General features: G+C 42.8%; 1 protein-coding gene across 1 annotated transcript in view; it reads left to right on the forward strand.

The window, feature by feature from the left end:
• The first annotated feature begins 4719 nt into the window (after positions 1-4719).
• Positions 4720-24369, forward strand: part of LOC119562437 (myosin-2 heavy chain-like) — a 375936-nt gene continuing 356286 nt past the window's right edge. The window contains exons 1-2 of the mRNA XM_037875622.1: positions 4720-4845; positions 5001-5108. Coding sequence (XP_037731550.1) covers positions 4720-4845; positions 5001-5108 — 234 coding nt within the window. The remainder of the gene's footprint in view (positions 4846-5000; positions 5109-24369) is intronic.

The following is a 24369-nucleotide window of genomic DNA, read 5'->3' on the forward strand; positions in this document are numbered from 1 at the left end:
TCTAGAATTATCGTTACAGCAAGTAAGCTTTATACGGAATTCATTAAATAGACAACTAGATCTCGTGTTTGTTTCAGACCCGTCTGAAGTCACGGTATCTAGAATTGACGCTCTTGTTGTACCTGAAGACCGATATCATCCAACAATGGAATTGACAATCTGCCTCCCATGCGTTGATACCCTCTCTCCTTTAGTTTCTCAAACTAAAGTGAGATGTTTCCGAAAATGTAACTATAAAAAACTTAACGACATGATTTCTCAATATAATTGGACAGAATTGTACAATTGTATGGATATCGAAAGTGCCACTGAACACTTCTATATAGTGTTAAATACCTTTTTTAATGAATGCGTTCCTGATAGGTTTCCTTCAAAGACAAACAGGCCACCTTGGTTTACCAATGCGCTTCAAAGACTTAAAAACCTTAAGACAAACACTTATAAAAAGTATAAGAAATCGGGTAAGCCATCTGATTTTTCGAAATATGTGGTGGCTCGATCGGATTTTAATGTTCTCAATAGTCATTGCTATTCTATGTATTTAAGTCGATGTAAATTTGAATTTTCAAATGATCCGAAGCAGTTTTATAACTTTGTCAATGCCAAGCGTAAGTCGTCAGCATTGCCTTCATCGGTACATTTTAACTCAATGGAGGCATCGACGGATTCTGAAATTGCTGATTTATTTGCCGAGTTTTTCCAAACTACTTATAGCTCGGCTGCTTGGTCAAATTCTAACTACCCTAATCCCTTAAATAAGGCAAATTGTATCTTTACCCCTGAAATTACGGAAATTTCTCTCGTAAGAGACTTAGAAAAAACAACGCCAACTTATTCTCCCGGTCCTGATGGACTCCCCGGGTGTGTGCTTAAGTTTTGTGCGTCAACCATATGTAAACCGATTCTTAAACTTTTTAATTTGTCTATTTCATCGTCAGTTTTTCCTACTATCTGGAAGGACTCTTTTATCATTCCACTTCACAAAAAGGGTGCGAAGGCGGATGCCCAGAATTACAGAGGTATTTCTAAATTGTCGGCAATTCCTAAAGCATTTGAACGTATTATTACTTCTCATTTGCAACATTTATGTTCCTCGCTAATATCACCGTGTCAGCATGGTTTTGTTAAGCGAAGATCGACCACCACCAATCTTCTGGAATTGTCATCTATTGTAATTAATGGATTTAAGAATAAAATGCAGACTGACGTTATATACACAGATTTTAGTAAGGCCTTTGACTCTGTCAACCACTCTCTTCTCTTATTTAAATTAAATCAGCTTGGGTTTCCATGTAATCTATTAACTTGGATTTCAAGTTATTTGAATGGTAGGACTCAGAGGGTTATATTCAAGAACTTTGCCTCAAAACTGATCTATGTGACATCTGGAGTGCCTCAGGGTAGTCATTTGGGCCCTTTGCTGTTTACTTTGTTTATTAACGATCTTCCCTCTATCATAACACACTCTCGTGTACTAATGTATGCTGATGATGTTAAGCTTTGTTTATCACATAATGATATAGCGTCGAGTTTCAACTTACAGTCAGATATTGATTGTTTTCAGGGATGGTGTGAGTATAACCTTTTAAATTTGAACTGCCTTAAATGCAACGTTATGACTTTTCATAGGGGTACTCCTACTTTTGTTAGTTACTCTCTTAAAAATACGCCACTCGACCGCATATATTCAGTTAATGACTTAGGCGTTCTTCTGGACCCAAAACTTAAATTTGACTGCCACATAATGTCCACTGTCAGCAAGGCCATGAGTGTTCTTGGGTTTATAAAGCGTTGGTCAAAAGAATTTGATGACCCTTATACAACCAAATTATTATTTACCTCCCTTGTCCGTCCTATTTTGGAATACTGTTCTTCAGTTTGGAGTCCACAATATCAAGTGCACATTGACCGTATTGAGTCGGTACAAAAAAAATTTCTTCTTTTTGCCCTTCGTAGTTTGAACTGGGATCAAAACGTAAGGCTACCTTCCTATCAGAGTAGATTACTATTGCTTAATTTACCTACCCTTGCAAATCGTAGAACAATGCTTGGTACTATTTTTATGCAAAATCTTATAAGAGGTGATATTGATTCTGTAGAACTTGTAAGCCGCCTAACTTTCAATGTTCCTGTTAGACTTACACGAAATTATTATCCCCTAAATTTGCCACGATGTACATCTAATTTTTGTCTGCACGAGCCCTTTCGCGTTCTATGTAATAATTATAATAACCTTTATCATTTACTTTGCACTTCAACTTCTATCCCGGTGTTAAAAACTAATATTTTAACTCATTTGCTTCTTTCTTAGATGCTTCTTTTTTTTTCATTTGTGTTCCGTCTCTATTTGTTTATTGTATCTTCCTCGCGAACTCGTATTTTTGCCCAAATTGATAAAAGGGCCCCGCGCGTAACAAGCACGTGCTTGGTGTCGTTGGGCCACTTGTTTGTACTGCTCGTAGTGCATCAACGTCCATCAATAATTAATATCGAGGAAATGGGTTTGTACTCTTTTGACATTTTTTAAAGGAAACTTCAAGACAATAAAAGAATTTTTATACATTTTTTTAAAGTTGAGACTAGATGTGTAAAGACCTACAAGAAAATAAAATTAACAAAATTAAATTTCATGAGGAAACTGACCAATTTATTGAACAATTTAAGGGACAGATAATTGGTCAACATTTTAATTACCTTCCAAACACAAAAACTATGTTCATGAATCGAAGTGGACATGATCTCAATACTACGAGTTATGGTGAATACCTTACATTTTGTAATCATGAATCGCCGGAACGAAGCCAGAAAATTAATTCCAACATATAATAAAAATAAATTAATAAAATTAATATGCTAATTGTCCCAAAAGTCGAATTTTCATACTACTACATATCTACATGCAAAAAATGATTGAAATCGAACCAGTCATTTAAAATGTATAACCAAATAGTTATCAAAATTGATTAATTGAATCCAAATTGCACACCACATGCAGGAAATCAGCTGTTTTCACTAATAAGCCACCAAACCGCTAGGGACACAATAGGCTAGTTTGCGCTATAGGCTAGGTGTCGCTGTGGAAGAAGAAGATAGGTGGCCCAAGGTGGCGCTATAGGCTAGGTGTGATAGTGAAAAAAGCATTAAGCATATCTCCATCCCGCTAGCACTCCCTTAAGCTGAGTACCAAATATCTAATATTCGAGGCCATCGACTATAGCGTCTCTTGTAATACCCGTTACTCGTAGAGTAAAAGGGTATACTAGATTCGTCGGAAAGTATGTAACAGGCAAAAGGAAGCGTTTCCGACCCCAAAAAGTATACATATATTCTTGATCAGGATCACTAGCCGAGTCGATCTAGCCATGTCCGTCTGTCCGTCTGTCTGTCCGTCCGGATGACCGCTGAGATCTCGAAAACTATAAAATATGGGCTATTGGAATTTGGCATTCAGATTCCCGAGCTTCTTACGCAGCGCAAGTTTGTTTTAGCAGCGTGCCACGCCCACTTTACCGCCCACAAACCGCCCAAAACTGTGGCTCCTAAATGTTTGATGCCAGAGTAAAATTTTTAACTGAAATGAATTGTTCTCATCAATACCTATCGAATGACCTAAAAAAAAGTTTGCCACGACCACTTTACCGCCCACAAACTTCAAAAAATCGGAAATATGAACGTGGATATCTCGGAAATTAGAGGATAGAGAACTGGGATTTCAGATTTAGGTTCCGTAGCCTTGAGCGCAGCGCAAGTTTGTTACGCGAATATGCCACGCCCACAAGCCGCCCAATCCTGTGGTGCCAACAAATTTCATGCTAGATAAAAAATGTTAACTGCAATGTATTAGTCTCGTCAATACCTATCGACTGATCAAAAAAAAAAAGTTTGCCACGCCCACTCTAACACCCAAGACGCTCTAATCTGTCTACCGCCCCGATCAGGGGTAGGTGGCGCATTTTAGTCTCGCTTTGCTGCTTGCTTATCTCCATTTCCCTTTTGTCCCTTTATACTCAGCTAAAGGGTATCTAATAGTCGAGGTACTCGACTTTAGCGTTCTTCCTTGTTTTAACTGTCTCAGTTGGAATTAAATTGAACTTAATACCATCAGAGTCGGTTGCATCTCTTTCACGCCTTATCGAACGCTCAAGACGAATGACCTTTACTGCTGAATTAAGTTTCTCAAGGACTTCTTGTTCACAAAAATGTATGGGGATACCCCTTATGATACCCAACGATACAAAAAGTTTCGCGGTATTGTTATTAGCAGATGCTCTTACCAGCTTGCCTAAAATGTACCAGAAAAAACAATACAAATGGAAGTTATTCTCCCTTGGCTCCCTTGGCCTGTTGCATACTTTCCAACAAATCTTATATACCCTTTTACTCTAAGAGTAACGAGTATAATAATACAGTTATATTATAATTGTAAAACATTTACATAAGAATACTGGCTTTTGGATAAATACGGTTTCGAAATAGCCGGATATAGATACTTTTCTGATTATCCACCTCAAGTGAAGCTACGCCACCCTGCTAAATTTGATACTATCTCAGAAATTTATATATTTTCGTGGTACTACAGTATATAGCACTTTAAGCTTTCTCCGACGTAATGTGCCCGTTGCCTAAAGTATTTTAATTTTAATTTTACTTGAAAATATGAACTGCTTAAGCCTATCTTAACTATAGCGTTTCAAAGTGGAGCGGAGAGCTAAGGGAAAGATGGAGAATGTGATCGAAGGGCAGCGCGAGCGAGCGAGATGTAATCTTTTGGAGAAAACTGCCGCTCGACACTGCCTCCAGAAATTAAACTCCCTTTTTGAACAAAAAGCTTTACTTTTTAATCAGGTGCGAAATATTTAATTAAGTTAACATTACGAAATGGGTGCTTTAATGCAAAGTGAAATCTAAAAAAAATTGGGTGAAAAATATTTATGTATGAGCTTGTACCTGGGCTTATTTATGTTTGTACGCAAATTGTAAGCACTACTTTTCCATTGCAGGAACATGTTTTCAAATATCATAGGTGCAAGCTGGGAGATCTTTCGCCTCATGTTTTTGCTTTAGCTGAAGCAGCTTTTACCAGTATTGTCGATGACCATACAAATCAGGTAAGTTATTAGAATTATTCCATAATTTCCGACAGATGTGTTCTCATGTTTGTTGGTTTGTCTTTCTCCTCCCGTCCCACAGTGGTGCGGTGAAGTCGAAAGTCTGACCTAGAGACAGACGGACTTTGCTAAATCTTTACCTTATGGAGTCGGAATGAAAATTTTGTTTATCAATCGATAGGTATTGACGGAATTATTATATATCAGTTACATTTTTTTTAGCACCAAATCTGTAGCAGCCACAGCCTTGGGAGGTTTGTGGACGTAAGAGTGGGCATGACATATTCGCGTAACAAACTTGCGCTGTGTACAAAGCTAAGGAATCTAAATCTTAAGTCCAAATTCTCTATGTTTAATAGTTTTCGAGATATCAGCGTTCATATTAACGATTTTTGAAGTTTGTGGGCGCTATAGAGGGCTTGGCAACATTTTTTCAGATCAATCGATAGGTATTGACGAGAACAATACAATTACATTTTTATCCAGCACTTAAGCGTCGGGCGTCGGTGATGTCTACAGATGTCGATGCCGATGTCCTTATCTTGCTTGCAGCGGGGCTCGATTTATCGTAGTCTCTGCCCCTTGAGGTCTTGGACGATCGCCGTTCCGGGACATGCTGAATCGTTGGCCCTCTCTCCTCGATTGCTCGCCCCTTCTGGCTGGTAGTGTGGTTCTTTGGCACTCGGGGTTTTGGTCGGTTGCTGTTTTGGGACCTCGCTGGTAATCGATGGGTTCTCCAGGACAACGCCTCTTGAAACCACGAATCTATCGACCGCTCGTCCTGCTCAGTCGGGCAAGGAACACTAGGTCTAGACACCTTTCCCCTCGAGTTTACGGTTCCTCGTCGCAGGACTCTATTGCTCGACTCTTGCGGCCCCGCCGGCGATGTGACAGTGTGTGGTCGCGACAATGTAAGAAACAAACCGTCTTGACATAGCCGTGTGATGCCCTCTGCTACCTGGGTCTCAATTCGGAGATTCCTGATGTCCCGATCCTGAACGTCTCGACGTAGCGATCTTGTTCCTTGTAGGCTTCCCACGGCGCTGCTTATGACGACTTGACTTGTCGTTGTTGACTTGATGTTCTCGTGCTGCTGGTTGACTTGGTTCTTTGATACCTGACTGATTTTGTTGGATTGACTCCTTGTGGTCGACTGATCCAGCTCCCAGAGCTCTGCGGCCTTATATGGGGCATCCGGGCACCGTTATTTCCCTTTTGCGCACGGCCCGATGGTACTCTCCACTCCAGGTCCAAAGTCCACGGATCCAGTTTGGCTTCTTTGTCCTAGACCCACGGCTACCACCTGGAGTCCGATGTATGTGCGCTATCCTGCTAAACCTCCTGTGGCATGTGACACGCAGGCGGGCCGTCCTGCTGTTGAGATGTGGCACTTCTTCTCCTGGTAAATAGTCCACGGCAGAGTCCAAAGGCCGGTTCGTTCCGTTATTTCCTTTTGCACTCGGCACCTTCACTTTGCCATCGAAGTCTCCACTCTCTCTCTCCAACCTCTAGTTCTCCAAGCTCTCTTTCTCCAACCTCTCGTTCTCCAAACTCTCTTTCTCCAAAATCTCTTTCTCTAACTTCTCTTAAAACTCTCTTTCTCCAACTTCTCTTTCTATTATTCTCTTTCTCCAAATTTTCCTTCTCCATTTTCGCCATGCCGTTACTACGCGCTAATTTGCCGCGTATCTGGTAGCTGGCAGGCCACCATGTATAATTGCCGCTCCAATTTGTGGGGAGTTATTTAACTCCTCAGATTTCCCCCTTTCTTCGGGAAACAAAATTAACTCGTTCCTCCTCTCCGGCTTTAACCCTCATATATCCTGTAGCCTTTGAGTCTTTGACGCTCCCTCGTTGCTTCCTTGATGCTCTGCGACGCTCACTGCTCTAAACAGAGATCCACAGCGCCGGGTCTCGATCAAGTTTGCATTCCCTTCCTCTGCAATTTAAATTCTCCCGCGCCGATACTTCATGTGCTTTCCATAGGATATCGATAATCATCGGCATTCGATCCCCAGCTCGCTGCTCGTTACGGCGTTCTCCTCCTTTTCGATGATTCTCAGTCTGGTCACACCATCCGGGCTTAAACGATAGTTCATCGTCTATCGATAGCGATGGCGATGCGTTGCCACCTGATCGTTGCGATGTTTCACCACCTGCCGACATTTCCAGCATTTTCTTGAGCCCATCTATCGCCACTATCGTCCAGTGACAATGGACCGCCTACTAATCGAGGCTCCCCCTTCCCTAGGCAATGCTTAATTGGCCAAATTGGTTCTGCCAGTACAACTTTCGGTTGATTTGTTCTTGTCTGGCCTTACCTCTTTTTTTTCAGCTCCTACTACTGCCCTTGTGTTTGTTGTTGCCTAAGCTCACCAACGTGGATAGTCGGCTCTTTCTTTGTATGTATGTGGCGTATTTTGCAGATCACCGGAGAGACGAAATCTACAACCTGGTAAGGAAAATCATACCTCGGGGCTAGTTTCGCAGCGAATCCTTAGGCCGCTTTGGACAGGTGGTGTTCTTTAGCCCATACTACGGCGTCCACCGCTGGCATCCATTGCCTCCTCCTCAGATTGTAGTGTCTGGCTTGGTCCTGGGATGCCTGTTCAAGATTTCGCCGTAAGATTTTAAGGATCTCCATCAGTTTGTTGGCGTTTTCCTCCGGGGTCTCCGTGGCTCGTTTAGTGCCTAGAGTTTCCCTATCATATACGCTGCTGGGGAGTCGCGGCTCCCTGCCTTGGGTAAGAAACGCCGGGGTACAGTCGGTGGACTCCGATATACCCGTGCTCACTGCTAGCATAATCTCCGGCCACTTCGAGTCCCAATTTCTCTGGTCCTGCCCTGCAAAGTGCGCTATAGTAGTCTTAACCGTTATATTCGCTCGCTCTGTCGGATTCTCCTGTGGCGTGTAGGGTGAGGTGAATTGCTGTCTGATACCCACCTCAGGAAACTTTTGAAGATGCGGCTCGCAAACTTCACTCCGTTGTCCGTTATGACCACCTTTAGGTCCCCGAAAATTGCGATTATGATTATGCTTAGATCGTGCTAGGGGTCCGACGAAGTCTGCACATACCGTGGCCCATGGTTCCTTTGGCACTTGGGTCAACATCTTTCTGGCCGCATGCATTTGATTTGGCTTAAATCTCATGCACGTCTGGCATTTCCTCACATGGACGTGCGTCTCTATGCATTTCTGGCCAGTAGTATCGGGCTGCCAACCGTGCAATTGTCTTTCGGCTTCCTTTGTGTCCCGCCGATGATGCGACGTGGTTTACCCTCAACACTGTTTCCCGTAGCGACTTTGGAACGCACATTTTCCATGATGCGACGTCATTCGCTGCCCGCTCTATTTCCAGCTGCAAGCTCCTGAAACTATTGGCGCCGTTGTCGCCTCGAAGCGTCTCCGGTAGTCTTGACAAGGCGTCAGCCACCACGTTTAGTTGACCTTTCTGTACGCTAACTGGAAGTCGTACTGTTGTAACTCCAGGGACCATCAGGCGATCCTTCCAGAAGGGCTTTCGATGCTGCTGAGCCACTTCTAAGCCATATGGTCGGTTACTACTTTAAAGTGGTAGCCTTCTAGATACGGCTTGAGCTTTTGGATCGCCCAGACAATTGCCAAACACTCCTTCTCCGTTGTTGAAAAGTTTTTCTCCGCGCTGTTGAACGTTCGGCTCGAGTAGGAGATTACTTTTTTGCCATTTTCGGTGTCCTGGGTAAATATCGCCATCTGGTGCTCCGGTGTCCACTCCCACTTAATGCCTTGGAGTAGCAAGGCATTCAGGGTTTTGACGATTCTGGAAACATCTGGTACAAATAGGCGGTACCACGACGGTACTCCCAGGTATTGCTGGAGTTCCTTGACGGTCGAGAGTAGTTCCAGTTCAGCGATCGCGGCTTCTTTTTCGGGCTCTCTATCAATTCCTCGTCGATGTCCAGGGTACAGCAGTTCCTTGTTAAAAAATTGGTATTTTTCCGGATTTAGCCTCAGGTTTGCTTCCTTTAGACGCCGGAACACTTAGGTTTTCCTTGTGCTCTTCTAGCGTGCGTCTGATCACTATTATGTTATCCTGGTAAGCGAATTCGTGAGGTGACATTTCGGGGCCAATTACTTGCCCTAACACCCAAACGGTATTACCCTCCATTGGAACCTTTGCCTCGTACTGTGAAAGCAGTGTATTGCCTGCTGCCTTCTTCCAGTGGGATTTGCCAGTATCCATCCTTCAGATCCAAGCTGCTGATGTACCGCGCTTCCCTCAATTGGTCCAGGATTTGGTCTTCTTCTTAACCATCACGGTGGGGGAGCTGTATGGGCTCTTTGAATGCTCTATGAACCCCATTTAGAGAACGCCTCGACCACCTTTGCATTGATCTCCCTTTGGATTTTTAAGTTCTTGAGGTAGTATCTCTGCTTGATCGGCTTGTCATCCTTCACTTTGTTTTAGTGCTCTGCCATGTTCGACGTTCCGTTCATGGTGTTGAAGTCTGCTTGCCCTGTTTCCAGGAACGTTGTAGTATCGTTCACCTTGCTTGCCTGTCGATCGACTGCTACCGATAGCTTCTCCTTGAGCCATCCATTGAGTCGGTTCCTGGCTGGTATTATTATCTCGTGTACAGCACACATTATTTCGGTTCCGACTTGTGTAGGGAAGTTCCTTCCCAATACCAACGGGTCCACTACTCCTGGTAAAATAAACAGGCTCATGGTCAGTTCTTTGTTGCCGAATTTGACCTCCACTTCGAGCTGTGCATCTATTCTGCCGCAACTTCCGTCTGCCAACCTAACTTGCCGTCTCGCCTATCTCATTCTTCCTAGAGCAGCAAGATTGTCCGCCAGTTCTTCGCTAACGAAGCTTGCCGATTCCCCGGTGTCGATTGTGGCTTTGTAACTGTTCCAACCAATCATTACCGGTGCGAGCAACTGCTGCAGAGAGGTAGCACTGTGCGACCCTCGCCTCTCTGCGACTGAGATCGCTGGCCATTTCCCGCTCGTTTGCAGCACTCGACGCTCCTGACACCCATTTGCTGTATACCCAGAAGAATAACAGACGTTAGTTTCGACATCCTCGAGCACAGTGTCCGTTCCCATCCCATTTTCGGGTCTGTAATATGGGCTGTATCCTGTGGCCTCTGTGTGGTTCTTGACGGCCTCCAACAAGTATTGTTTGGCTGTCTCTGTTGTTGTGGTGGTGGTTTCCATGGACCTCCTCGTGATTCTTCGGTGACCTGCTTGGTGTGGTGGTGACCATTGGTCATTTCCCCGTTTATCCTGTTTGCTTGATTCTTAGCATCTTCTGCACGTGACTTGCGTTGGGGCCGCCGACTTGGTCCTCGATAACTTTTTTCCTGTGCGAATGCTTCCCGCTCTTTTTCCAGTTCCTCGAACTCGTCGGCTAAGATCATTAGCGTATCCACGTCCGACACCTTGTACGCTCTTAGGAAGATCCTTGGACTCGGTGTACAGTTCTCCTTAAAATTCTTAGGGTCTCTCTCGGCGAGTAGTTGAGTGGCCTCAGCATCGTCTGGATGTCGATCATGTAGTCCTTGAACGACTCGCTGTAGCCCTACTTCCGTTGCCTGACCTGATCCGCCAGCCTGGTGAAAAATTTTGTCGGCAGTAAATAGGTGTAAAAGCTTTTTATGAAATCCGCCCAGGTTCTCCATTGCTTGTTGTTGGCAATGTACAAAGCCCTTCCTTTAAGCTATTTCGGCATCGCTCGGGGAATCATGTCCAAATCCAGGCCGTATGTGTTGGCTGACCATTCCACTTGCTCCAGGAACTCGAGTGGATATTCCGTACCGTCGAGCCTGAACGACCACTTGCGGACTTGTCTAGCGACCTTTGCATAATCTGTATGGCTGGGTCTCGAGGTCAGCGCAGTTGTTTTCCTAGCCTGGCTTATTTCTCTCCTATGAACCTCCTTGTGTAGATTGTCGAAGCTCAAACTTGCAACTAGGTTGTCCCCTTCAGCGTTTGTCGGCCCAAATATCGACCAGTTGTAAGCCGTTCTCCGTCTCTGAATAATACTCCGACCATGCCTTCCTCATGTCGTCCATTTTGCCCTCCAGGGTGATATTAAGTCTCTGTGCGACTTTAGCGAAGTACTCCTACTTGAGGCGGTAATGTCACTTCTTTCCCATTCTGCTTCTGTTGCTCTCACTGTAAGGACAATCACGTTGGGCGCAAAATGTAACGAGCTGATTTTGTTGGTCTGCTCTCTACGAGATTCGTGCGGCTAGCTCAGTAGATTGTGTGCTCGGCCCACGAAATTTATAAGTCGTGACTGCCCGTAGATCAGTGAGAAAGGACAGAATTCAAAGGATAACAGTGGGTATATTTTCGTTTTACTTATTACTTATTATTACTTATTTTCGGCACGGCTGCAAGATCCTCATTTGGTCAACTAAATACCCAGAAGGGCTTCTCATACGCCGATGCCCTTCGATCGGGGACGGAAAACCCACTTCAGTCTAATCTAGGAAACGCTCAGCAGATCCAAGTACAGTCGCAAGGCAGTCTGGAAACTATGATGGTCACCATGCAACAAAGTATGATGGAATTCATGTCATTCATGAAAACGACCATGCAAACACTGGTTCAAAACCAGAACATGGTGTTACAGCTACTTGCAGCTCAGCAGTCCAAATAATCAGATGGCAAATCTACGAATAACTTTGTGGAACGCCAATGGCGTTTCACGGCACAACCTTGAAGTAACACAGTTCCTGAATGAAAATCATATCGACATTATGCTACTGGTAGAAACGCACCTCACAAACAAATACAACTTCCAAATAAGAGGCTACACTTTCTACCGCACAGACCATCCAGATGGTAAAGCCCATGGCGGAACCGGTATCCTAATCAGGGAACGCATCAAGCACCACTTTCACCAAAGGTTTTCAACTAATTACTTGCAAGCCACGTCTATCAAAGTGCAGTCAGGCAACGGAAACCTCACCAAAGCCGCTGTCTACTGCCCGCCTCGCTTTACAATTTCTGAAGGACAATTCATGGACTTCTACAACTTGCTTGGAGATCGCTTTATAGCTGCAGGGGACTATAATGCCAAACACACGCACTGGGGATCACGCCTTGTGACTCCCAAAGGAAGGCAATTATACAATGCAATCATAAAACCGAACAAAAACTTAGACTATGTTTCCCCTGGCAGCCCCACATACTGGCCAACAGACCCCAGAAAAGTTCCAGACCTAATAGACTTTAATTCCCCGCAATATAATAAGCGCCAAAGCGCTTTCGGACCTGTCGTCAGACCATTCGCCAGTGCTAATAACTCTACTTCAAAGCACAAAAACCACAAATCACCCCCTCAGGCTGACGTCGCACAGAACCAACTGGTTAAAATATAAAAAGTATGTAAGCTCACACATCAAATTAACCCCTCACTTCAACATCGAAGCGGACATCGACTGCTCTATCGATGCCCTTAAGAAGTATTCGTGGAGGCAGCCACTATCTCAACACCACAAGGCAGGGACGTGCAAACCAACCACTTCAAAACTTATCTGCAAATTGAACGGTTAGTCCTAGAAAAGAGGCGCCTGCGACGTCATCAAAACAACGTCTTAAGGAAGCCACTCGCACACTAAAACGAGCTCTAAAGGAAGAAACAGAAAATGCACAGCTGCAGTACTTTCGCCAACTAGTACAAAACATCCTCTGTGGAGGGCTCACCCAAATTTGAGCTCTCCAATCGAAACAGTCACTCCGATAAGAAATTCATCTGGCATCTGGGACCGCAGATCGTCCGAAGATAGAGCCGAAACTTTTGCTTTACATCTCAGAAACGTCTTCCAGCCAAACCCTGCCACTAATTCATTTGTCCTACCACAAATCGAATCTGAATCTATTTCCCTACCACCATTGTTTCAGCCAAAGAAGATCGCGAAAGTCATTGGGGAACTGAAACCGAGAAAGGCACCTGGCGGTGACCAAATAACCCCAAAAAGGTTAATTGAATTTCCAAACTCTGCCATTGAGGTTATTTGTATGATCTTCAATGGGATCATAACTCTCGGCTACTATCCGAAAAAATGGAAAAAATCTATTATCATTATGATACCGAAGCCCGGAAAAGACCACACAATTCCGTAATCCTGCAGACCAATTAGTTTATTGTCGTGTCTGTCTAAGCTGATCGAAAAATGACTTCTAACTCTCATAATACCATATCTAGGAGCACACAATGTTATCCCTGCTCATCAATTCGGATTTCGTCAAAACCATGGAAGAATCAAACAAGCTAACAGAATAACATCAGAAATACGCACAGCCTTTGAACATCGGGAATACTGCAGCGCAATATTCCTCGATGTATCTCAAGCCTTCGATCGAGTATGGCTAGATGGTCACATGCACAAAATCAAAACACACTTGCCTGATTACACTCACAAGCTTCTTGAGTCGTATCTATACAACAGGACCTTCGCAGTAAGGTGCAACACAACAACATCCGACGACTACATTATCAAAGCTGGAGTCCCGCAAGGAAGCGCGCTAGGGCCTACTCTATTCCTCCTATACACAGCGGATATTCCCACGAACGAGCAGCTAACAACATCTACGTTCGCTGACGACACCGCAATTTTAAGTCGCTCGAGGTGCCCAGGCCGAGCCACAACACAGCTAGCAAACCACCTCCTCGTAGTAGAGAGGTGGCTATCTGATTGGCGGATTAAAATAAATGAACAAAAATGAAAACACATAACGTTTACTCTCAACAGGCAAACATGCCCTCCACTATTATTGAATAACACGCAGATTTCCCAAGTCAACGATGTAACGTATCTCGGTGTTCACCTTGACAGACGACTAACCTGGAGAAGAGACATCGAACGCAAGAAAGTACATCTTAAACTGAAGGCCAGCAGCTTCCACTAGATTCTTAACGCTCGTTCGCCACTGCGTCTGGACTACAAGGTTTTGTTCTACAACTCCACTCTCAAGCTCATCTGGACATATGGCTCCCAGCTATGGGGGAACGCCAGCAGAAGCAACATAGACATTATACAGCGCGTTCAATCGAAAATCCTGCGCACTATCACTGGGGCACCATGGTATATTCGCAACCAAAACATCGACAGGGACCTAGGCATTCTTGCCGTAAAAGATGAAATAGACAAACAAAATGCGTCCTACAACGAAAAACTCTCTGTGCACCCCAATCGCCTCGCAAGAGGCTTAACTTGGGTTTCCAGCCGATCCCGTCTACAACGCAACGACCTGCCAAGCCAGCAATAACTTTGAGGCCCCTTTAGCACAACATCAGTCATTTGACTGTGAGTTAGATTAATTAGTCTTAGATTTGATACACTTATTGTTAGTATCCAAAGGGAGAAGATTCAATAAATAAATAGGACAGCATTTAAAAAAAAAAACTTATTACAGCGGTGGGTGGCTCGGTTGGTCTCGGTTTCGCCTCGCGCTGATTCCAATGCCACAGTGGTTCGGCTTGTATGGAGCTGCGGCCATAATTACTTTTAGTTGTTATATTGTTACAAAATTTTCCGCAAAATTAAAAAAAAATATTATAAATATATGTATGTTATAAGAAATGGCCATATCGTACGTCTATATGATATAGCTGCTATAGGAACGATCGCCGCCGTGACGACACCTTTTTTTTCCACCACCAACTTTGAAGTCTCATTACTTTTTGAACAGCCCTCGTATCGAGGCAATTTTTTTTTTTATTTACTTTGAACCTTTTGTAATACAATAAATAAAAAAAGTTTTCAATTATATTTTGCGTTTTCAAATAAGAATTTTTTTAAAAAGGGTCCAAAAAACGGGTTTTAAATGAGAAGACCCCCTTAAATAGAAAATTAGTGTGCAAATTTTTTCTTTTTTTTAGAGGTATGTTATCTAAACTCCCAGACTATAAAGTTGGTGTAGTTTTACATTTGCTGCCATAGGAAAAATCAACTATTCTGTTTATATTTCATAAATTTAAATATCTTCCCCCGTCTAATTCTCAAGCTATACACCTACTAAAATAATGTCATATCAAAAAATCATAAATTAAACAATCATATTGTAAGCCAATTAATTATATTGATATTTTCAAAGCTATTAACGAATTAATATAATTATAACAAAGATTTATAATGTTTCTTCAAGTAAGTTGAACACAGATTCAAGTAACGTTGATTTATCCTTCTTTCCATGTTTTCTTTGCCCAGTTATAAATGGGTCCGACCGTAAAATGAGTGTGTTCAATATGTCTGTGTTTGTTGCAATCCGTGACATTTTTCGGCTGTGATACAATCTACATTTTTTTAATTCCTTATTATTAGACTCGGCAGCTTCTTCCGAAAGCTCTCCAATTGACACGAGTGCATGCTCAATTACAGAAGATCCATGAACTAACACCTTATGGACTGTAGCTGGCAAATAGTACCATGGATACTCTTTTATCAATTCCTTAGCAGTATCGATGGCATATTCATTAAATTTGTCCAAATTTATTTTGTACCCCGAGGCGATAGCTTGGAGTATAGTGGCACAACGATGGATAAGGTTTTCATTAAGCCCTGTAATTTCAGAAGCCAATTTTGGATTTGAAAAAAATTTTCTAGCCACATTTCCATCGTTTGACGATCCTCTGCCTCCGTCTCTGGGCTTGTCCACTTTTATTCCCATTTTTTCCCGAAACGCCGCTTGAATTTTATGCTTTTGGTCTAAAACTTTTAATTTTTGCTCTGGGCCTCTAGCTTGCCACATTTTGATAACGGACTCATACCAAGTCCAAAAAGCACCAATTCTTTTGCATATGTAGCCAATCGATTTAAAAAGTTCGTTGAGCTCGTTATTCTCAATATTATTTTAAACACCCTCGATAATTTCCCGTAATTTCGCAGCGTTGCTACCACCTTTGGTGCACCATAAATTTAAAATATATTGCCGTGAAAATACACAATGATACGAATCTCCTTTGGGAATGCAAACAAAAATTATAAAAGAAAAACGGAAAAATAATTAGAATAATTTTAAGTAAATGAAATAAACTGACAAATAGAAGCTGTAAACAATCACAAAAGACGAACACAAAGACACAACAAAAACAGAGACACAAAAGACGACTAGGGGCTCCGCTGCAGCGCGCTGGCAAAATTTGACCTTGAAAAAATAAGAAGTCGTGTTAGCATATTAACGATTACAACTACATTTGCAACATTCCGCACCTAACTTTAACGATTTTAAAATCTTAAAACTTTGATAAATATAAAAAAAAAATCGTTGTTTGGAATCGTGTGGGATCACAACTAAAACTTTATGTAAACAAATTTGAGACACACAAAACAGGTACAAACAAAGAGGTTTCACATATCAATTTAGATTTTATTAATTTCATATCAAGTTAGTATAAATTAATTTCATAAAGTAAAATAAATACCTTGAGCTTCAAAATCCATTTTGAATAATATAAATTTATCAACTTGAACAGTTACCAGTCCGATTTGAAGTGCCCTTTTGCTTTGAAATATTTCACCAAAGCTCCGATGCCCTGTTGAAATGAACACGTGTTCATGCTTTTGATTCTATTTTTAGAATGTACCGTTGGGTTTCCACCGAAAACCGGTTTGCAAATTGGAAGATTGGACATATTAGAGACAAACTGTGTAAATGTAATTTAAATATTTTCAAATCGGTTTTTTTGATTTTTGGCCTCTGACGGAACCACTGTGCAATGGCTTTTGATACGTCTCGTCCTGGCTCGTCGACGCGTTGACTAGGTGATCGCAGACTCCTTCCTGTATCTCGGGATGTTCGTAGTGTCCCTCGCTGTTGCTTGCTCGCCTCTCCACTGCGATCTGTCGGTGATGTCTACTGATGTCGCTGCCGATGTCCCCTGCTCTGCTCCTTATCTTGCTTGCTGCGGGGCTCGATGTATCGTGGTCTCTGCCCCTTGAGGTCTTGGACGATCGCCGTTCCGGGACTTGCTGAACCGTTGAGCCTCTCCAGGACTACGCCTCTTGAATTCCTCAACCGGTCGACTGCTCGCCCTTTCTGACTGGTAGTGTGATTCTCTGGCACTCGGGGTTTTGGTCGGTTGCTGTTGCGGGACTTCGCCGGTAATCGATGGGCTCACGTGTGGTCGCGACAAAGTAAGAAACGTACCGCCTTGACTTAGCCGTGTGACGCCCTCTGGACCTCAGCTACCTGTTTGCCAATTCCGATATCCCTGATGTCTCGATCCAGAACATCTCGACGTAGCGATCTTACTCCTTGTAGGCTTCTCAAGGTGCTGCTTACGATTACATGACTTGTTGTTCTCGTGCTGGTTCTTTGCTAATTGACTGATCTTGTTTGATCTTGACTGACTCCTCAGAGCTTTGCGGCCTTATATAGGGCATACGGGAACCGTTATTTCCATTTTGCGCACGGGCCGCAACTTTCCTTTTGCACACGCCACCTTCACTATCTGGTAGACGGCAGGCCACCATATATAATTGCTGCTGAAATTTGTGGCGAGTTATTCAACTCCTTACACTATATTTCAGATTCCAATATCATGCACAAAAACTGGGCAACACTGATTCGGTGGCAGCGACTGAGTTTCATCACACAGCGTTTTTGAAAAAGATAGTATAATGAATATGTAAAGGAACTACAATCCAGTATGAATTGGACCAAGGACTCGCCCAACGCCGCAATCGACGATCTGGTCATCGTTCACGAGGATCATGTGCCATCCCATCGCTGGATCTTGGGTCAGTCTTGGGTCTTCAGTCATTCCACGCAAGGACACTAAGCTCCGCGTTGTGGATGTACAAACTTCGAAGAATATCATTCGACGACCAATCCAATAACTATGCTTCAATGGGGCCTGAATGTTGGGTCACATTTACATTGTTTTATTGGTAGAACCGATTCTGCCGAATTTCGTAAGATCTTTAGTACCTAAGATTACTTTGTTATGAGCGAAAGCTCCGAAAAGAATCTGGATATTACTTCTCTCGGTTACTCTGCGATTACTGTAAACAGGTCTCTCACAATCCGTCGGGATTTCATTAAATGACTTCAAAATTGGAAGCGAAAGAATACGGTTGTTCGAGCAATAGTTTATTGTAAAAGTTAAAATAAATAAATATGTAAGTGTAAGTAATTAAACCAAATGTAAATATTCGCACTCACATACGAGCTGTGGTTTGAGTTGCGCACAAGCTTTTTCGGCACGGCTTCTGTGAGTCAGACGTTTCTTGTTGCTTGAAGCCGGTGGCTGCGCCAGCGCAATAAATTCGTTTGAATAGAATTGCAGCGATTTCTCTTGTGGTCGACAGCTAGCTCGTTGGACCTTAGTCGCAATTTTGAATAACATTTTCCGTGAAAAGCCTTACCGATTTTCATGGCGCCCGAACAGGGACTACGGCTTAAGCATTTTTGTGAATATTCCCGTCAGAAAACTTAAACATATACATAGTTCATTTTCGACGTCTCGACACTTTGTAATTTTTTCAGTTGTGGGAACCTTACCTAGATGGTGGAGTTCTGCGTTGCAACTGGATTCGACTCCCCAAGGAAAGTTTGGAAAATCATGCCAAACAATAAGGTATAAGGTCCCAAAAATTATATAAAGAGCAATCCAGCATTTGTGTGTACAATTTGCAAAAAACACGATCCTCACTCCAGCATTTGTAATAAAATTTTTGGCATTTCTAAAGCCTAGTACTCAGATCGGCTAAGAGTTTCACTAGGCGAAAAATCTTATTCTGTGTAGTGTGACCGAAGCTTTCAGAGTTCACCCGCCATGCATGTGGCGTGGTCTTACTATCAAGCAGCTGGGCTTGTTGTCGAACGGAAAACAAATCAACTGGAGCAATTTAAAAAAGAAGAGTGTGCTGGTGCATAAAGAAATTAAAATAAAAATAAATTAAATTATGAAATTAAATGTTTTTATGTATGTAAATTAGAAGTTAAAGGCTTCCTTCTCGTCCGACGGATGCTCCGCCATCTTTCCCGCGCCATCTGTAGTCCAGCTCCGAGCTGGCCAATAATGGCTGGTGATAGCTCCTCCAGCTGTCTCTTAGCGGGCGACCTTATTTCCTCCTCCCTATAGAAGCCGGCGCATCCTCTATCTCCGCTCCATCACCAGCTGCCAAGTAGCTGGTGAGGAGGAGTCCTTAATGGAGCTCATCGGAGATCGTGCGATGTTTCATGTTCCTTCCCACTGGGATTCTCTAGTGGATCTCCTCCAGCGCTTCAACTATTCTACGGATTTGACCCGTTGTGGTACTGCTTCCTGTCGGTCAAGTCCCACAATAATGGGCAACAGCTTGGATTAGGCATCCTTTTTCATCTGCACTGACCTTTAGCCGTTTTGGGTGTTTTTCTTCCATTTTTAATTTTTAAATTCCCCACCGCTTCTGCACGAACACCGCCAAAGATTAAATTTCTTATTCTTTGGGCCGCGGCTAACGGCGTTCATCGAAAATTCACTCGCGAAATCTGGTATTTTTTCTGGTATTTCCTTAGCTCATCTGAGTACCGCGCTGAAAAACAGACCCGACGAAAACCTTTAGCCGCCTGTTTGCCTCTCGCTCACTCCTATGGTTAGCTCGCGGTTTTCGTCGATGTGAGTACTAGGCTTTAAATTGGAAATCCATTAAAATAACACATTTACAAGAAATTGTATGTGGAAAATCTCTATGGAAGATTATAAAAATTGGTATATCGCATGAATAACAGTACAACTGGAAAAGTTCATGTACACCCAAAACGGCTACGTACTGATATTTTCTATTCCCTTTTGTCCATTTCAGTCCACAGTTGCAGAGCAGGTTTTAATCAACTATACATACTATTGCAGTGGCTTTATAACAGTACATAAAGCTTTGTAGGCATCGGCGAGAAAAGGCGCAGTTAACTTCGGCGCTCCATACAGAGTTGGAGGTATTTTGCGCACTGGAATCAATTCTTGTTTTTATAGTGGAGATTACACATACATATTTTCGGGCGAATAAAATTAAATTTTGTGCATTTTCGCGGTGTTTGTGGGCATATTTTACCCGTATGGGATCCACATATAAATATTTGGAATCATTTATTTATTAATACAATTCAATAATTTGTAAAACTCGGCGGTATTACACCCACATATGTACGTAGATAACAAATCTGAGTTTATTAACCCTTATTTGCCCCAACCAAATATTTTTCGGTTTTTGTTAAAATTGGGTACCCGTCTGAAAATTAATACATCAGCATCGATACGGTAACATATACTTAATAAATTTCAACCCTTGTGTCAGGCATTTATATATGTATTTCGTTTATTCAAATAAATTTCATAATTTTTAAAATGAGCCAAGACAAGGATCCAATTGGCAAGGAAGGAAATTCCAAAGCAAATATAAAAATACTATCGGCATTGCAAAAACACGACAAGGCCATGAGTGATCAAGTTCAAATTGAATACCGAATGCAGCTTCTCGAAACTTATTGTGTAAAATTAATGGATATACAGGGAGACATCGATGTTCTGTATCGAAGTAATGATTTACGAGAGTCTGTTGAGGATAAGTGTATTATAACAAAAGCTTTACATCGGTCCGCAATTAAAGAAAACGTTTCTCCGAAACTTACACAAGGGGATAGTGGTGGTTATCGTCATATGTCCTAGTTACCTAAAATGAGCTTTTCCAGGTTTAGTGGAAAGCATGCCGAGTTTAAAAACTTCATTAGTCTTTTCGAGAGTTTGGTCCACATGACTCGTGTCTAACAAACGTTGAAAATTGCAACCAGTTGCTTTCATGTCTCACTGATGATGCGTTACTGTGAAGACGTTTCAAGACTCGGAAACGATTAACGAAAAGGCATTAGACAAGACTAAGTTAAGATTTAGGCTCCATCATACTCCCTGCCTTGATAGGATCCGGAAGCCTTCAACTAACTTCTTGCTTATTCGAAGGGAAGTGGGGCGATTTTATGCACTGGTCATCGAAAAACTCCCTTCTGCGTTTGGAGATCCACGGCTCGCACCTTGACGTCCTTCCCAGCAATAGTTGCGAGACACGTCTCAGAGGCCAGTTTTGGGAAGCTGCGTTGTCCTCGTGTATAAGTACCAGTTGCCCTACCTTGTTATTGGACTGAGGACTGGTCCATTTGCCACGTTGATGGAGCGTGTGGAGGTAGTCTCGACGTAATAGATTCAAATTTTGGTGTTTAAAAAGGAAATGAGCTGCCATCGATCTAGGTAGAGAAGGTTTGACTTCTCTTCAAATTGTTCTTCAGGAACTGAAATTCGAATCCTTTAGCTACGCTGTATTGGTGTACCTGGCTGATCGCTTCATTGTTCAAAATGAACTGTTTTAATTCAGATAGCTTAGCCGATGCTCCCACGAAGCCAGTCTTATTGTCGCAGTACACTCGCTTTGGCAGTCCTCGACCTGGCACGAACCTTTGAAGGCACAGCAAGAATGCGTTCGATGAGAGATCTGAATGTGGTTCAATATGTATAACCTTTGACGAAAAACATATGAATATGGTTACGAATGTTTTGTATGGGGTCTGCTGCGGATTCGATACGACGTCATGAATGGTCCGCAGAAGTCAACTCCCGAGACAAGAAACGGTCTTTGGCTGCGCAACCGCTCTGCGGGCAGGTGACCCGAGTCAGGTCAGGTGATTTGAGTCATCAACTTTGGCTTGTAATGGAAGCAATGCGTACATGAGCGTACGATCTTTCGAGTTAAGTCTCTTGCGTTTGGTATCCATATCCGTTCACTTAAGATAGAAAGAAGTACCTTAGCTCCTGCGTGGAGATTCGATTTATGTAAGAACTCGACATACAGTTGGGCGAATTAAGCGTCGTACGGCATATCTCCGTTGGCTAATCGCCCACCGACCCGAATAATGATTATCGAGCGTCTATGAGTCTACTTGAATTTCTTCCAAAAACGGACATAGACCCTGCAACCTGTCTTTAACACGCTGTTGTTTCTTTAGAAGTGAGATTTCATTGTGGTGTACTGATTACTGTATGTGTTCAATTACCCGCCAAGAAACTACGTTAAGCTCTGGCGATGAGATGTGGACTACTTCTTGTTTTTTTATGATCCTGTTAGCTAGAACGAACGAATGCAATAGTTCGCCTAGCTCGATGATACGACGATAAGTTTTCAAAGATTTGGTTACTGACTGACGCTTCCTGCAGCCTTGTGGCGCTCTGCCAGGTTTTACTCAGCTTTGTGACCGAGGACAGATGAGTGTGTAACTGGGAGGGCTCTCCTTGTATATAGACTTATCGCCTTTGCCGCCACTTCCGTAACCGATTGAGCTGGCTCGACGTGATGTGCCCAAAGCGCAGTGTTTTCCTTCAAAAATTGAGGTCGTTAAAACCATATAGTTTTCAGTAAATCTATAGCGCAACAACCCCTCGACCTGATATAGTGTCGTGGGTAGTAGTGGGTTCTGTTCTGAATGCACGTGTCGCCACTCAACTTGGCTTTGCTGAAGATCTGAGATGCGATTTCCCATGAAGCAGTTCAGCTGAGAGGGATGCTTTTTTAACGATTGTAGTACTATTTTGGAGTCGGTCCAAAAGTAGACTTTTCCGATTTATGGTGCTATCTTCTGAGCTATTTTCTTGTACGTACGATGTAGCAAAACTACTGCGCATAACTCCAATTTAGGAAGCGTTTGTACCTCAATTGGGGCTACTAGAGATTTGGAAGCGTTTGTACCTCAATTGGGGCTACTAGAGATTTGGCTAATAGTAGATTGACTTCGATTCCTTGGTTCATCTTAGCTCGTATGTAAATGCAGCATCCATACGCCCGTTCCGACGCGTCTGCGAAGCCATTGTGGCTGAGTGATGTGTGCACGAATCTTGGAATGCATAGATTCGAGGTATTTTTAAGTTCTCCCTGAAGAGATTCCCAGGTTAGCCGTAAGATGCCTTCTAAGGGCTCGTCAGAATCTAATTTGAAAAGAGTTAGATTTCTTATGAAAATCTTACAACGGATTACAATTGGACTGATTAACCCTAGAGAATCGAAAACCCTTGTTTCGTTGACGAATGCCTCGTGGTGAAAGCCGAATGTTACCTGAAGGGGCTTCCACGCTTATCCGAGGGCTTTTCCTGTATCTTGCTCGTTGAGTTGAATCTTTGCTTCTGGTTGGTGTAATTAGATTCTGTTGGATTGTAGGACCCGTCATCAAGATGTCGTTTAGTAATTGGCCATTTAACGACTTGGCAGAAGCGTCAAAGACGACGCGAAGTTTTGTTGAGCTGCTTTTCGGTCTCAAAACGCAATGGCGGAATAAAGAAATGTTGATGATTCCAGCTTATGGGCTCGAGTCGAGACATAGGTCCTTGGTCGATGTATTCCTGCATGAATTGATGATGTTAGGTCAAACTCGAGCTTTCCCTCAGCTGGTCTCTCTTTTACCCAATAATATAAACATAATCTCATTTAATAATCGACTACATATTTGCATTCTGTTAATCCTCTGTTAGCAACCCCATGTAATCATGCAGTTCCAGATCAAAGTAAAACGGTTCTTTTTTGTCGCTTGTGGTTAATGTTTGACAATTAGTTTATGCACCCCCAACCTGAACATCTTGTGCAGCACAAAAAACGCTTTGTGCACTACAAATTTTGCCGCTGAACGTGGGGAAATTGTATAAACAATTAATTATCAAATTATTAATCAATAAACAATTGCAACTAGTCATCACCGATAAATCATTCGCTCGATCCGCTCATCACAACTCAACATCGTCCTAACCGCCATCGAACTTCAACTCCACAGTCGCGCCCATCGCAAGTTAAATACCTTAACATTAAAGTTATTTACTATTCGCAAAAACTAATAGTCGTTTCTCAAACTTCTCAACGGCAAACGACACAACCGCGCTCTCAATCGTTTAGTCCTCTTCGCTCCGTTCTTTTGTGAACGATTTGTTGTTTTCGCTTGCCTGCACATCGCCAATTGCCGCTGCTGGCAATCGTCGCTTTGCTTTGGAGTTACCGTGCGGAGCTGTCACTTTGCCACATTCACCGCGTCGTCGTCGTTCGTCGTTGTTACCACAACTTGCTCTCGTTTCCGCATGCGCAAACCTTCATCGCAACAATGTCAACGGATATATTGGAAACACTTAAGCGCCAACGCGCAAACATTAAGCGAAATATTACTCGCATTAAAGGAATGGCCGATACCCAGGAAGAGGACAACAAAAAATCGCCAGCTGAACTTCAGTGCCCTTTGGGAATATTTGAGTCATATTTT

The sequence above is a fragment of the Drosophila subpulchrella genome, unplaced genomic scaffold (assembly GCF_014743375.2).
Source record: "Drosophila subpulchrella strain 33 F10 #4 breed RU33 unplaced genomic scaffold, RU_Dsub_v1.1 Primary Assembly Seq47, whole genome shotgun sequence".
NCBI classification, from domain to species: Eukaryota; Metazoa; Arthropoda; class Insecta; order Diptera; family Drosophilidae; genus Drosophila; species Drosophila subpulchrella.